The sequence below is a fragment of the Bactrocera oleae genome, chromosome 2 (genome assembly GCF_042242935.1).
Source record: "Bactrocera oleae isolate idBacOlea1 chromosome 2, idBacOlea1, whole genome shotgun sequence".
NCBI lineage: Eukaryota > Metazoa > Arthropoda > Insecta > Diptera > Tephritidae > Bactrocera > Bactrocera oleae.
Window position 1 is genome coordinate 71,855,884 of NC_091536.1, and position 13,850 is coordinate 71,869,733.

Consider the following 13,850-nt stretch of genomic DNA (forward strand, 5'->3'; position numbering starts at 1 on the left):
GTTAAAGAATGTTTTATTGTAAAAATGGGTAGCAATGTCTGTATGTATGAGGCCATATGCCTCTCACGCATACCACACACACACACACTCCCCCACATCGTCCTCATATATATTTCACACCTTTCCCTAAGCTAAATTTAGTAGCAGCTTCAAGTGTTTGTTGCTGTTTGAGTCCACCTTGTTACTTATTGACTATATATTTATAGATTAGGGAGAGCTTAAAACAAACTTTTCTTGGTTTAAAATGAACCTGTATACAGAGGGAAAAGTATGCCTTCAGGGAAAAATTTTTAGCTTAATTTTGAAAGGTGTCGTTGAGCATTTAAACCCGTGAAAAATAAATTTTAATTATCATTTCAAAGTTTTTAAGTATACGAATTGTTTAATTAAAAAAATCTCCCAAAGGTAGATTTAGGAAATTTTATACTCCACTAAAATCCGCAATGTAAAAATTTTATCCTAAACGGTGTAAAAGTTATGTTATCTTTAGTGAAAACAGATTTTGTACACTTTGAATGCTCACCGACATCTTCTAAAATTAAGTAAAAAATGTGTCCTTGTAGAGATATATATTTCTCTTCATGTAGGTTCATTTTATTCCATGAATTCGATAGGTTACTTTTTGGCTCATCCTAACATACATATTTTTACAAGATTTCTCAAGCTTTGCCTTTCGCTGTCATTTGCATTTTTTTACATTGTTGCCGTAATGTTTTTGTTATGATGACGAGCTCTTGCTACTTACCGCCACTGTCACTGTCACATTTGCTGCAACTGTGTGTAAACGTGTGCTCAAATTTCTTATCAGCTTGTTTACCACGAATAGGAAATTTATCGGTGGGAAATAATTCTTATTCGAATCAACGTTCATAATTTTGTTTATACCTTCAACATAATCACAAGCAATGATACCAATAATCATATACTAATAATGGTAGCAATGTGCCACAATCATAGAAAAATTGATTGTAATTATAACGTGATTTACTAATCCAAAAATATACCTGCCTGCCTGCTTGGTTACTCCTATTTTTATATACCCTTCTGTGCTTTTGATTAAGAGTACGGCGATTTTTGTTGTGTTTACCGTTAGCGCAGATTTTATCGTGCGAGAACATTTGAACGATCGACAGCTGCAATTTTTTAATAACACACTTTACGTAATGGATTAGCATAGTTACAGTAGTGGTTTAAATTATTCAAACAATTCGTATATATGATCTAATGCCACTGATAATTTCAGTATATAATTCAAAAGGTCTGACTCTACTCTTAGTAAAGATACTTCCCTGCTCTTAGCAACTGGTAAAAAAATCAAGTTATTGAATCCACAAGGTTTTTGAAATCCTGTGTTACTTATTCCTGTATGCGGAAGAAAATCTGAGAAGACATAACTGAACTTTCACCATGCTATTTCCCTTTATTAATTTATAAATTATTTAAATACTTAATATATTGAATATATTGGATCTTTTTAACTTTGGCTTCCATAGCTGAAATTGGCAGTATGAAAACTGATTGCTAACCGCAAATGGCTCAGTCATGTTTTTAGAGTACAGGAAAGATATTCTGGACTTACCTTTTCCTATATTTCGGGAATGAGTTTTGATTATGTAGAAAGTAATTCCATGCTATTAACACTTCTTTCTTACAGTCAACAATTATTTACGTAGAATTTATAGTTAACCTTCGCATACTTATCAAACACACTATACAAGTATGTGCATCACCATACTCAATTGTGGCATAAACAACGGCGGTATTAACTCAGATAGCTAATTCATTTGTCAGTCAAGCGAAACTTTGAAAAACAATACACTTTAATGTTTTGTAAATATTGATGTTAACGATGAGTTAAATTATGCAAATATTTATGAAAAATACGCGAAATTAATGTGTATATATACATATGTTAGGCTGCTCCTTGTTGGGAAAAAATTGGAAGACTCGATTTTCACAAGTTTCATTAAGAAAAATTTTTTACAAGGATCATTTTCACTTCATTAAGAACAATTTTTCATTTTCCCGTCTATAAGGTCGATGCAAAAGAACATAGCCACCAAGCTCCCGGAGCTTCTGGCGAGTCACTATCCAGTCACCATCCGCTTCAGAAATGAATCGACTTTCTTGCGATTCAGCAGTAATTCGAAGATGGAAATTTGGTTATGGAAGTTTTTCTTCGTGCCGTGTGCCCCCCACAAAACGAGCTTTTTTTTGTATCCAGCCTAATTTAAATGGTTCCAAACGATTTTGTGTGCAATGTTTAGCACCAGGGTCATTAAAGTAGTGCTTACATATCCGTCGGACTGGCCGATTTCCGTAGTCGAATGAAGGTATTCAGAATAACCTGCACTGAATCGACGTAACCTAAAATGTTATGTTTTCTCTTTGCTGGTGTCTATCTTTGACACGTGCTCTAACAATAGTGAGTCAAGCAATCACAAAACACGTTAGAGAAGGTTTTAGTATAAACTCTTATCTTTTTAACGGCTTAAAGGAGAAGCCGATCTCACACAACGTGAGAGACAGGTTAGTAAATAAAATTATTATTATGGGCTTTACTAGACCTTATACTACAATTAGAAAAGGTTAGAAATGAACAGTTGTTATTGCAGTATTAGCAAAAAATAAAACAAGTGGAAAAGTTTTGGCACTGATGCTGAGTCGACAATCCTTGGTCGGATACAATTCTAACAAGTAAGGAAGGGCTAAGTTCGGATGTAACCGAACATTTTATACTCTCGCAAAGTCAAACTGGGGTCCACATATTTAGTGCTTAGGGGCTAGAACAGTTTTGGTTCGATTTAGACAATTTTTGGTCACAAGGTGGCATACTTTAAACGTATTATTCATGCAAAGTTTTACCCCGATATAATCATTTTTGCTTGATATGCATAGTGGATAATGAAAGAATCAGATGGAATTGAAAATGGTGTTATATGGGAAAAAGGCGTGGTTGTAGTCCGATTTCGCCCATTTTCACTATAACATAGAAATATGAAAAGAACGTTATGCACTGAATTTAGTTGAAATCGGTTAAGCAGATCCCAAGATATGGCTTTTCAACTAAAAGTGGTGCCACGCCACGCCCATTGACTAATTTTGAACGCGGTTCCTATAAAGTCATCTCATACCATTCCAGAGATAAAATTGAATGTCCCTGGCGTGTTTAGTGCTTGGTCTCACGGTACCAAGAAACATGTCTACCAAGTTTCATAAAGATATCTCAATTTCTACTCAAGTTACAGCTTGCACAGACGGATGGACAGACAGTCACCCGGATTTCAACTCGTCTCTTCATCCTGATCATTTATATATATATAACCCTATATCTAACTCGATTAGTTTTAGGTGATACAAACAATCGTTAGGTGAACAAAACTATTATACTCTGTAGCAACAGGTTGCGAGAGTATAAAAATACAAAAGCAGTATATCTCGAATCGACGTCTGGACTGAAATCGTGAGGTAAATTATTAGCTTAAGTGTTTCAAAGTTATCTGAAAAAAATTACACTGTAATCTGAATTATATGCTAAATTTGGGAAATATTGTAGCACCTTAGAGAAAACTTTTTAGCAAAACAGAGACATAACTACATGCCTTGAGACAGCGAATGTCTCTGTAAAGAACTTATCGATTAAAAAACAGAGCTAGAATATAAAATTTATAGGCTAGGCTCTTATCACTTTATAAAGAAATTCATAATTGCCGTCTTTGGATGTGCGGTTTATCGATGAAAAACAAAGTTTACACTGGTTGCAGCGAGCACATTCTTCATATTTATAATATCCATTGTCTGCATATTATACTTAACTGTTTTTGAGTCTACAAAATCTTTTCGAAAAAAGCTATACGTATTTATTAATAATATATTTTACAAATATGGATATCATTGATTTATGTTACAGTTAAAACTTGTTCTATAAACACATTCTACTTTATAGATAGACACATATCTGTCATAATTAAACATTGTACATATATACTCGTAAGTATATATTTTAAATATAAAAAGTGTCATTTGAAGATAATATTTCGGAATACAAAAATTTAGAATCACAATACTTGGACGGATTGCTTTGTGTAAGTATAAAAAATAAAAACGATTTACGAATATTTTACTTCAACAACATTTTTTGTAATTGGAAGCTAAATGGAGGTACCCGCCTGTTGCAGCGGCTTTGTAAAATGTGCTTTCGTAGCTTAGAATAATCGTACCAGCAAATAAGCCAACAAAGCTAAGAGCGGTGTAACAGTGGTGGCGATGGCTGAGTTAAGAGCGGCACACACTTTCGGCTGCGGTTGAGGAATGTACTTGCAGACAACATTCAGGAAGCTGGACATGGCTTGATCGTTTTCCCTGGCATCATATTGCTGAAATAATTAAGAAGAGTATTAAGCTAAAATGTAATATTAATCAAACACAATTAATATACTTGTATGTACGTTATATGGATAAATTGATATTCAAAATTAATGATGTGTACAAAAACATTGTAATCCATTTTGTGTTCACAAATTGAAATCTATATTGAATGCATTCTTCGAAGTACATACATATTTTCATTGTACTGTGGATATTGTATATTGTATCGATTTCAAGATCATTGAATTATTAACTTGATTTTTAGGTTATTTTTAATAACTCCTCAAACTTTAGAGAGTAAAATAATAGTTTTAAGGTGTTTAAGTGTTGTCAAACTAAAATAGGCATTTATTAAAACTAACAAGCCTGTAAAACCACTCTTAGGAAAGATATATGTATTTATATAAAATTATCCTTGTCTTCATCTATATATTTTGTCTAAATAGTAGTGCAAAATTATCTGCTCTTTTTAAAAAGCCATTCTATTTGATTATCTGATCATATTAGATACGGACTGGTCCATTTAAATTGCGGGCACAAAAGGAATTCTTTCATTTATTTCGTAGATTGATATAACCTTTTTCATGTTCTTGTGAAGTTTGATCATCATGTGTCTATTTGTGGCAGGTTTGCAGCTTTCTGTTTACGACGCGAAAAATTGTCTGCTTATGGATCGACTGAAGGTACTAAAAGTCATCCCAGCCGATACTTATACTTGTAATGAATGTATGGAAAAATAAATTAAGCGTGGGAATGCTTCATAAAGATTTGGTGAAATTCGATAAGAAATACTTATATCATAATACAACCCTGGGTTTTCAAATAATATAACTATAAGGAAGATACTTCTTGAGCATAAAATACAATACTGTGTTTTCGAAGAATATAATTTTAACGAAGATAACGTATTAAGAGATAATTCTTGTGTACTTGCTTTTGTTCAAGAGAGCAATTTCGGAAGCAATTTTTATAGAAAAAGGTGTCATTGATGCTCTAAAGCAAAATCATTACAAAGTTCCTCGGTCTTTTATGAAAAACAGGGAGTTCGAATAAAACATCTTCTATTTCGAATGCGCTAGAAACATATTAACGGTAAATTCTACTCTTAAACTGTTTTATTTCAGCCGTTAGCTCGGTTTTTGACTTAAAACCCATCGCTTTCACCAGTAATATTGCCAGATTTTCGTATTATAAAATATTTCATACTGAAAATTGTCACAGTTGGGGAAAGACCAAAGTATTAGTATATATATTAGTTCCGTTATCTGTGGTTTCGAAAATACTTCTAGAAAACAACCTTCCATCTCCAAATAATTTTTTTTTATACCTTGAACAGGGTATATTAAGTTTGCCATAAAGTTTGTAACACTCAGAAGAAAACGTAAATGTATATAATAGATCAGCGTGACGAGCTGAGTAGATTTAGCCATGTCCTTCTGTCTGCCTGTGTACACCGTTTTCTCCGGAAGAAGCAGCTCATTTGTCGGAACGGTCAATATTGAACGATCAAAATCAAGCTCTTGTATGGAAAACAGCTTCGGTGCTTTTTGCTTTTGGTTTTTTTGTTTAATTAACAGAGTGTGGAAACATTTTCTTTAATTTTATGATGTGATTGTGAATAAATAAAACAAAACTATTTGTAAGCTAATACTTTTCACTCCAAAACTCACCTGCTTGAAGACAACAGTTGGAACACTGGTCAATGGATTTTGAAACTGTATCGTGGTTTCGCCTTGTTTTTTGAGTAAAATACTGCCTTCAGTTGTGTTGGCACATTGCTGAATATTTTCCCAGGCGCTAATATGATTTTCACGTGCGCTAAAAGATACAACAATAATGGCAAAATTTGAGCCAAGCTGTTAATGAACGTTACACTAACATAAGCCAACAAGCTAACACATGACAATTGCAAGCGTGTAACCTGATTTGCATAACAGTCGGTCGTCACTTACCAACGTGCACCCGGATATACGTTGTCATCGAAGTTCTTGCCTGCCTTCATCATGCAGTTGATGAAGTCCAAAGTTAGTGATTCTCTGGTGAATTCGACTTGGTAGGAGTTGGCCTGAATATGTTCGATAGCGCAGGCATGCACTTTATTGCCGTAGCACTCGTTTGGACCGTGATGACAATCGAAAATCGTTTCAGCACCTTGTGTTGTGAACTGCATAAGCAGGTGAACAATTAAACAGAAAATAAATCCGATATGCGTTAGTATCATACTATATACCATATATCTACACGTGATATAATTGCATATATCTCACAAACAACAAGTCAAAACAACGAAACACTAGTTAAGCAAAATTATGCTACTTGTCTCTCTTATTTATGATTTGTTTGTATGTATGAGTGTATAAATAAACATATATGAATAGCGGTACTTACATGCGACTTGCCATAAGGCACCCAGTTGATTTCCACGTAGTCGCGCAGCTCGCCCTTCACAGCTGGAAAGACCTGCTCCGTAATGAACTTAGCGCTATCTGGGCAGAGTGATTCATAGTAGATGGTTACCGGCACCTGACAGAAGAATAATTGCAAATTGTTTAAAATGTATTGAAATAAAAACAGTTTTTATTAATTTAAATGTTTTATAAAAACTAAATATGCGTCAGAATATATTAAAGTAGCTTAAGTTGTATTTAGTTATCCAAGACTACTAAGGCTGTTGTGATTTATGAGGTCGGTGCAATAAGTACTTAGTCTGTAAGAAAAAAATGAAAATTTTGGAGAAATCTATTTGGAATCCTTGTAGCTCGATAGACTTGTCAGGCAAATACGACCTCATTGAGCAAAATTATCTGCCCGCCGATTTAATTTGTAAACACAAAAAAAAAAAAAACAAGAAAAAACGTTAACTTCGGTTGCGTCGAATCTATAATACCCTTCACAAATACAAAGGCCCCTTACAAAAACTTGATTCCGAACGTTCAATTTGTATGGCATCTATATGATGTAGTGATCTGATCTGACCAACTTCTGTGAAGAATAATTTGTTGCCTTAAGCAATAACTCGTGCCTAATTTCGTGAAGATACCTCGTCAAATAAAAAAAATTTCCATGCAAGCACTTTACTCCGATCGTTCAGTTAACATGGCAGCTATATGCTATAGTCGTCCGATCTATACAATTTATTCGGAGATTAGATTATTGCTTTATATAATAATCCATGCCAAATTTCGTGAAGATACCCCGTCAAATGAAAGAGTTTCCCACACAAGCACTTGATTCCGATTGTTCAGTTTGTATGGCAGCTATATGCTATAGTCATCCGATCTTTACAATTTGGCTAAATCAACTCAGCTCGTCACGGTGATCATTTATATTATATATATACTTTATATGGTCTCCGACGTTTCCTTTTGGGTGTTACAAACTTCGTGGCAAAATTAATATACCCTGTTCAGGGAGTTAATATACCCTGGAGGATAGAATGGAAGTCTATATATATTGATATAACTCATAACTTTTGAATCCCAGCTTCAAACACTAATGTGAAGTGCTAAAGGCTAACGTTGCTTTATTTTAATGCCTTCTGTCTCAGCTATCTGGAGCACCTTCAAACCACAGTCTGCCAATACGAGACCGTGAATTTCTGTCATGTTATCGTCTGTGTGAGCCGTTTTTCAAGGACTTGGGGCTCGTTGCAACTTGTTAAACCATTTTTTGACTGAAACTTCTAAGAAGAAGAGTCACCCTAGATAAGATTAGATGTTTTTTAATTTCATTTATATTTTCCTTTCAAGAAACGAATCGACCGATATTGTTCTTTTACCATTTTCCTAATTTCTCGGTCGGAGACATTGGCTTCCATACGCAATCCATACAAAATTCTTACTCCGATTTGAATGAAATTTTGACAGTTGTGGAGCCATCAGGCGATGAAACTAAGTACTTATCGAACCGTCGTCGTACAAAAAATACAGATGTATATATTTCTACAATGACTAATAAGTATTGCTGTTACACGTAAGCTGCCTTCGAAAGAAGTCAAATTAGAAATATACTTTCAAACATACATTTGTCTTGATTTTACAAATTCCTTCAATATCTCATTTATTATAAATGCAACGAATTCATGCACAACAATACGAACTATAAGAGAGTTATTTTAACATTATCGATTTGTGCTTCATGAAACCGGAAGCCGCTAATGGCTGAAAGTAGCAAGGTAGCAAGCAAGTAGGTACTTTAACAATTTCTTCAAATTTAATAGAGAGAGCATTGCAATTTTATAAAGAAAATATTAAATTATACAACTTCAATTTATTTGCATAACAGTTTATAGTAAAGAATTGATTTTAAACCACATTTAGGGGTCTCTGGGTTTAAAAAATTGTTCTCAGGTATAAACTGAAAGACTATGGAAGGCTTCTAGTAGGTATGTAGGTCTCTTTGGGTTTAGCAATATTCAAAAACATTTACTATATGACACCAAGAAAATCATGTTTTTCCGAATATTGGTAACTATGGCCGCTTATAAGAGGAAAATTGGCTGATAACCTATCGATTATTTCTAATTTATCGATTCCGATTTCTAAGCAACCTTGAAAGGAAAAGTAAGTTTTTCTAGTTTCTATTTTGTTGTAATAACCGCTTTTTTCTGAATTTTTGTTCAAAAAGTTTTAAAACTAAAACTTTCAGCTATAATAGGTTCTGGAAGTGAATCATTTTGTTCTGTTGCCTATTTTTGCGTACACATTCAAGATACCTTGGATGGGGTATATATGTATGTATATGTGTATATATGTATATATGTATATGAAGTATTATATATTTAGTTTGCCACGAGTTTGTAACACCCAGGAAGAAATGTCGGACATTAAATATATACATATATAAATGTTCAGGGTGACGAGCTGAGTCGATTTAGCCATGTCCGTTTGTCAGTGTAAATACTAGCAATTGTCCCTCAGTTTTTGACATATTGCTTTGCAATTATCCACACGTCGTTTTCCCCCCCAAGAAGCTACTCATTTGTCGGAACCGCAAACTGAACAACCAGAATCAAGCACTTAAATGGAAAACTTTTTTATTTGACAAGAAATCTTCACGAAACTCCGCATGCATTATTGTCCAAGACAAAGCCACTATATAAATTCCTCAGGTTGAACTACTATAGCTTATAGAAGCCATACAAACCGACCGATCAAAATCAAGTTTTTTATGGAAACTTTTTTTATTTGTAAAAGGTATTTCAGTTTCGGTGAAACCGAAGTTAACAATTTTCTTGTTTTTAATTGTCTTCATTGAATAAATTAACTTGGTTCTTTTCATAACTTTCGGTTTATTACGTATTGTCTTCGCCTATAATCTTTCGGTAAAACATAATAATTAACTTTCAAACATTTAATTTAATTTTTATAAATAATTAAATTGATTAATTTATTCCTTTTATACTATACATATACACACAAATTTGGTAGCAATAATTTAGAAGAACTGTAACTTTTTAGACCTGGGTATTATTTGTTCATGCTTCATTTCTCTGACTTCGCTAAATATGGAAATGATGTCAGTTATTTTGCTAAAAATTACGATCAATTTAGTTAATTGGTATGCGAACAGCATCAAAGCTACTACAAAAAATTAAGAAAATAAAAATAAAAAATTGAAATTATCGAATTTCAAAACAAAAAAAATGAAACTGGTTTCTGGTGAAAAGTTGTAAACAATAATATGGAGATAATAATTTCAGTACTCTCTGGTGAGGGATATAATATATATCATCCAAACGTATATCAGACCGTCTTTTTATTCAAATTCTAATTGTTTTTCAACCGGCTCCCACCACACTCAAATTCGATTGCTCAATTGCTTATAATGGAAGTGAAATATTTTTCAGAAACCGACTTTTAAAAGAGAACTTATGTTTTTGTTGTATAGCGTCTACCTCTTTATGTTTATGTTTACTGCCAACTTGCATGGGGAACTTGTTTGTAAAGCATAAACGAAAAGCACAAAGCATAAAAAATTCAACTAAAAACATATGCGGTGTAAAAGTTGTAAGGTAGTGTCAGCAAGAGCTATAGACACAAGCCCCTGCAGCTAAGCTTGACTTCACAGCGTTATTGTCTGAACCGGTTTACTCACAACTATACCAGAATGAGTTATTGCACCGTGAGGCGGAGTCAAGTTAACTGCGCACACAATTTAAAATGCTTGGTAAACTTCTTTGTTTCCACGGAAATTGTGAAGAATACGTTTTTAGTTTTATTTCTACTCATTTGAAATTGTACGAATATATGAAAAAAATAGCGGTTTGATTAAAAAATCTTTTTGTCGGTTCTACAAGTATCGACTCTTTAAAGAAATCAAAGAAAATAATTTAATACAGACATTGCGTATTTATTTCGTGCATACTTTTTTTTTTAATTCTGAAAATGGCAACGGTTTGGTTTCTAATATAACAAAAAGTTAATTTCTAAATCTTGGAATTATTTAAAGAAAGGTATGATTATTGATCATAAAGAGGAAATTTGAGATTTTAACTAATTAATTACTTAAAAGAAACACTTACCTTTGAAAATAACATACTAAAATTTTAAATCGATATCTCGGATAATTATTGAGTTAGAGTTTCTAAGTGTGGCCTGAGAGTTTCAATTAATGTCTTCTAGTGGAGAATTATTTTTAAGTTTCACCCACAAAGAATCTCGGAATATTGCAGCGGTTTCGGAGCTCGCTTGTAACTCGAAAAATATTTAATGGTATTAAAAAAAAAATTGATACAGCCGTGTTTTTAATTCCCAAAAATCGCTTATTTTAGCTGTCACACTAGGTATGCACCCTGAATTAAGAGTCTGTATAATATTAAAAAAATTTAAAGTTAAGAAAGCTTATTGGATATTTAGTTTTCATTGTTTTTTGTCAATATTTATTTTCATCACTTGCGCACCACTGTGCTTTACTGTTAGCCATGAGAAAAAGCGAAAATGTTTACCAAAACGCATGCTAGTTGCTAAACACAGCGACAAAACAAAAAACTTGAATTTTAATGACTGTCTCATTGAACTTTTTTTTAGTGTTTGGGTGTGCAATAAAGCAAAGAAATACAATGATCAAACAAATGCAGAGTTATGTAAAATACAGAAATAAAGTAGACGTCGTTTAACAGAAAATAATGGATTTAGGTGAAAATTTCAGTCAGCAAGTTAGTTAAAGGTGTTTTCGTCCTTATGATAGCCAATACAGTTAATTTTTGAATGTATTAAAAAATAATGTTCCAAATTTCACGGCTAATTGATTCATATTACAAAGTAAAATTTTTACTTTTCGTCAATTTACCAATTGACTAAAGTAAGCCGTATTTTTACTCAAAAAGGTAAACTGCTTAGTTAAAAGGTATAAATTCACAGCTTTATAACATTTTCGAGTTCAATTAACCGTAACCAACTGTATGTAAGTACAGTTACGCTTTTCTGTGAAATAAAATGCAATTAAATATCTTGCTGTGCACATATTTGATACATACATGCATCTTGTTGCTTGTTAATGATTTATGCTTAAAAATTTGAATACAAAAGTTTTTCATTATGGTTATTGAGAAAAAATGGGTGTTAACCCATTGTTGCCCAGGTGTTGGCGTGCAATCGTCACAGAAATTATAGCTTATTAGCCATTTTATTTTATGTAGAACTTTTTATTCATAAAACGAATTATATTCTAATTAACTGGTCAGATATCGTGGAGGTATATCTGAGTGTATATACCTACACATGTATGTATATACATACTTGTATGTAGACGTGGACCTATATTTGTTTTATTATATAAATACAGCAACATTTTCATGAAATTTAGGTGATTATAAATTGGTTTCGAAAAATATATGTGTGCATGTACATATGTATAAGCGGTAGCTTTTATCACGATTGGTGTTAATGAACCGTTATTTTGTACACGAAGTCAGTATCATTGACAATATTTCCATCGTTTTGTAATAGAAAACCCATACATGACCTGATTAAGTGATTAGTTTAATTATGTCATTATATTGTATAGCTTCACACTTTTATACAAAATATAATTTATACACATACATATATGTATTATATAAAAATATATTGTACATACTATATACTAAAAATTGGCATCCACATATAGCATGTGGATGACTTATGTTATTTTCTTAACTAATTTACAAAACTTCAATCAAAAAATGGTAAATTTTACAACATAGATACCTACAAGTACTCACATACATATCTATGGATGCATGCATGTACATATTATATATATACATAGTTAATACAATACATACACACACATATGAATACACTACCATTAATTTATCTTAGAATCTGCATATGACATGCCAATTCATTATTACCTTCACCGCATTGGCAACTGCGATCAACACCAAGAACACTCCGACAACGTTCTGATTCATGATACTTTTGTTGTTTTGTTTTATTATACAACTTGTAAAACTTTGTTTTTCCAGCGAAAGACACACAAAGGTAGCTTACAGATGCACCACCGAATAACCGAAAAAAGACAATAACCACAACAAGTCAATCTACACCGGGGTCAACTGAATAAATAGCGACAAAGAAAATAAACTAATTTTTGTTTTTGTATATTATTTTTTAGTACTTAAAAACACTTTTGAGCTGCTCAGCACGTTGGTTTGAATCGGGCAACGCCTAAAATTCAACTGCCAACATTTGCTCTGAGTCGCATTCGGCTAGTCTCAGCTAGGGCTCGAACTGTAGCTTTTTGTTTGAATGGCATACCGCCAACTGGTGACTTGTCTTGGCTTGATGGTGGTTCGACTTGATTCGGTTCGTTGGTGTGGTGGTCGGCTCCGAGTCGAGGCTACGCTGACTTGTTTGACTCATTAATTAGTTTATGGTACCTATGCACGTAGATGCTTTGAAATTTGTTTTGATGGCGGGAAGTGCAAGTGTGTGTGTGTGTGTGAATTGAAAGTAGTTTGAGCTGATCGCTTAGTTCATTTCATACGCGCTGTGGGAGAGTTCAGGTAGCAATTGTTGCATTTTCTTGATCTTCCGACGGTGTATATGTATATACTACTTGTATATGTAAATTTATTGTTGATATACTCGTCACATATTCATGAAAAGCAGACAGATCCATAAAGCTTTTATATTTTTGTTTCAATTTTTTTCGTTTTCATTAATATATATGTATATACATATATAAATTTTTTAAAGTGAGTCTTAATTAAAACTTTTATAATTATACCCTGAACTGGGTATATTAAGTTTCCCCAGAAGGGAATTTCGGAGACTCTATAAAATATACACCATATAGTATAAATGATCATCATGATGAGCTAAGTCGATTTAGCCATGTCCGTTCGTCTCTGTATACAATCAGCTTACTTTTTTGGCGGACAATTAATATTCTCGATGCGGTTGAGAATTAGTGCACTATCTGTCAAATTGTGAGTTTAAAAGTTTGGCGGAAGCTTCTTAACAGTATCAAATGGTAGCACGGGATAATTGTACAAA

General features: G+C 33.0%; 1 protein-coding gene across 2 annotated transcripts; it reads right to left on the reverse strand.

The window, feature by feature from the left end:
• Positions 1-3,853: 3,853 nt before the first annotated feature.
• GILT1 (Gamma-interferon-inducible lysosomal thiol reductase 1) lies at positions 3,854-13,102 on the reverse strand. 2 transcript variants are annotated; one of them, XM_036368092.2, is made up of 6 exons: positions 12,970-13,102; positions 12,704-12,907; positions 6,757-6,891; positions 6,321-6,532; positions 6,039-6,186; positions 3,854-4,376 (listed from the first exon to the last, which is right to left on the reverse strand). In XM_036368092.2, exons 2-6 carry the CDS (start codon positions 12,761-12,763, stop codon positions 4,206-4,208), a joined length of 726 nt encoding a protein of 241 aa, XP_036223985.2. In that variant the 5' UTR covers positions 12,764-12,907; positions 12,970-13,102; the 3' UTR covers positions 3,854-4,205. The 2 variants fall into 2 exon arrangements, with proteins under 2 accessions (XP_036223985.2, XP_069961722.1); XM_070105621.1 differs by having other exon boundaries at positions 12,704-13,038.
• Between the last annotated feature and the right edge of the window lie 748 nt (positions 13,103-13,850).

Bases quoted from the DNA above. Each gene is read 5' to 3' on its own strand.
- GILT1 (XM_036368092.2), bottom strand. From the start codon at position 12,763: ATGAATCAGAACGTTGTCGGAGTGTTCTTGGTGTTGATCGCAGTTGCC. The intron at 6,533-6,756 runs GTAAGTACCGCT...CTGCTTATGCAG, and splicing joins TGCCTTATGGCAAGTCGCAT to TTCACAACACAAGGTGCTGA. The intron at 4,377-6,038 runs GTGAGTTTTGGA...TAATTATTTCAG, and splicing joins CAACTGTTGTCTTCAAGCAG to CAATATGATGCCAGGGAAAA.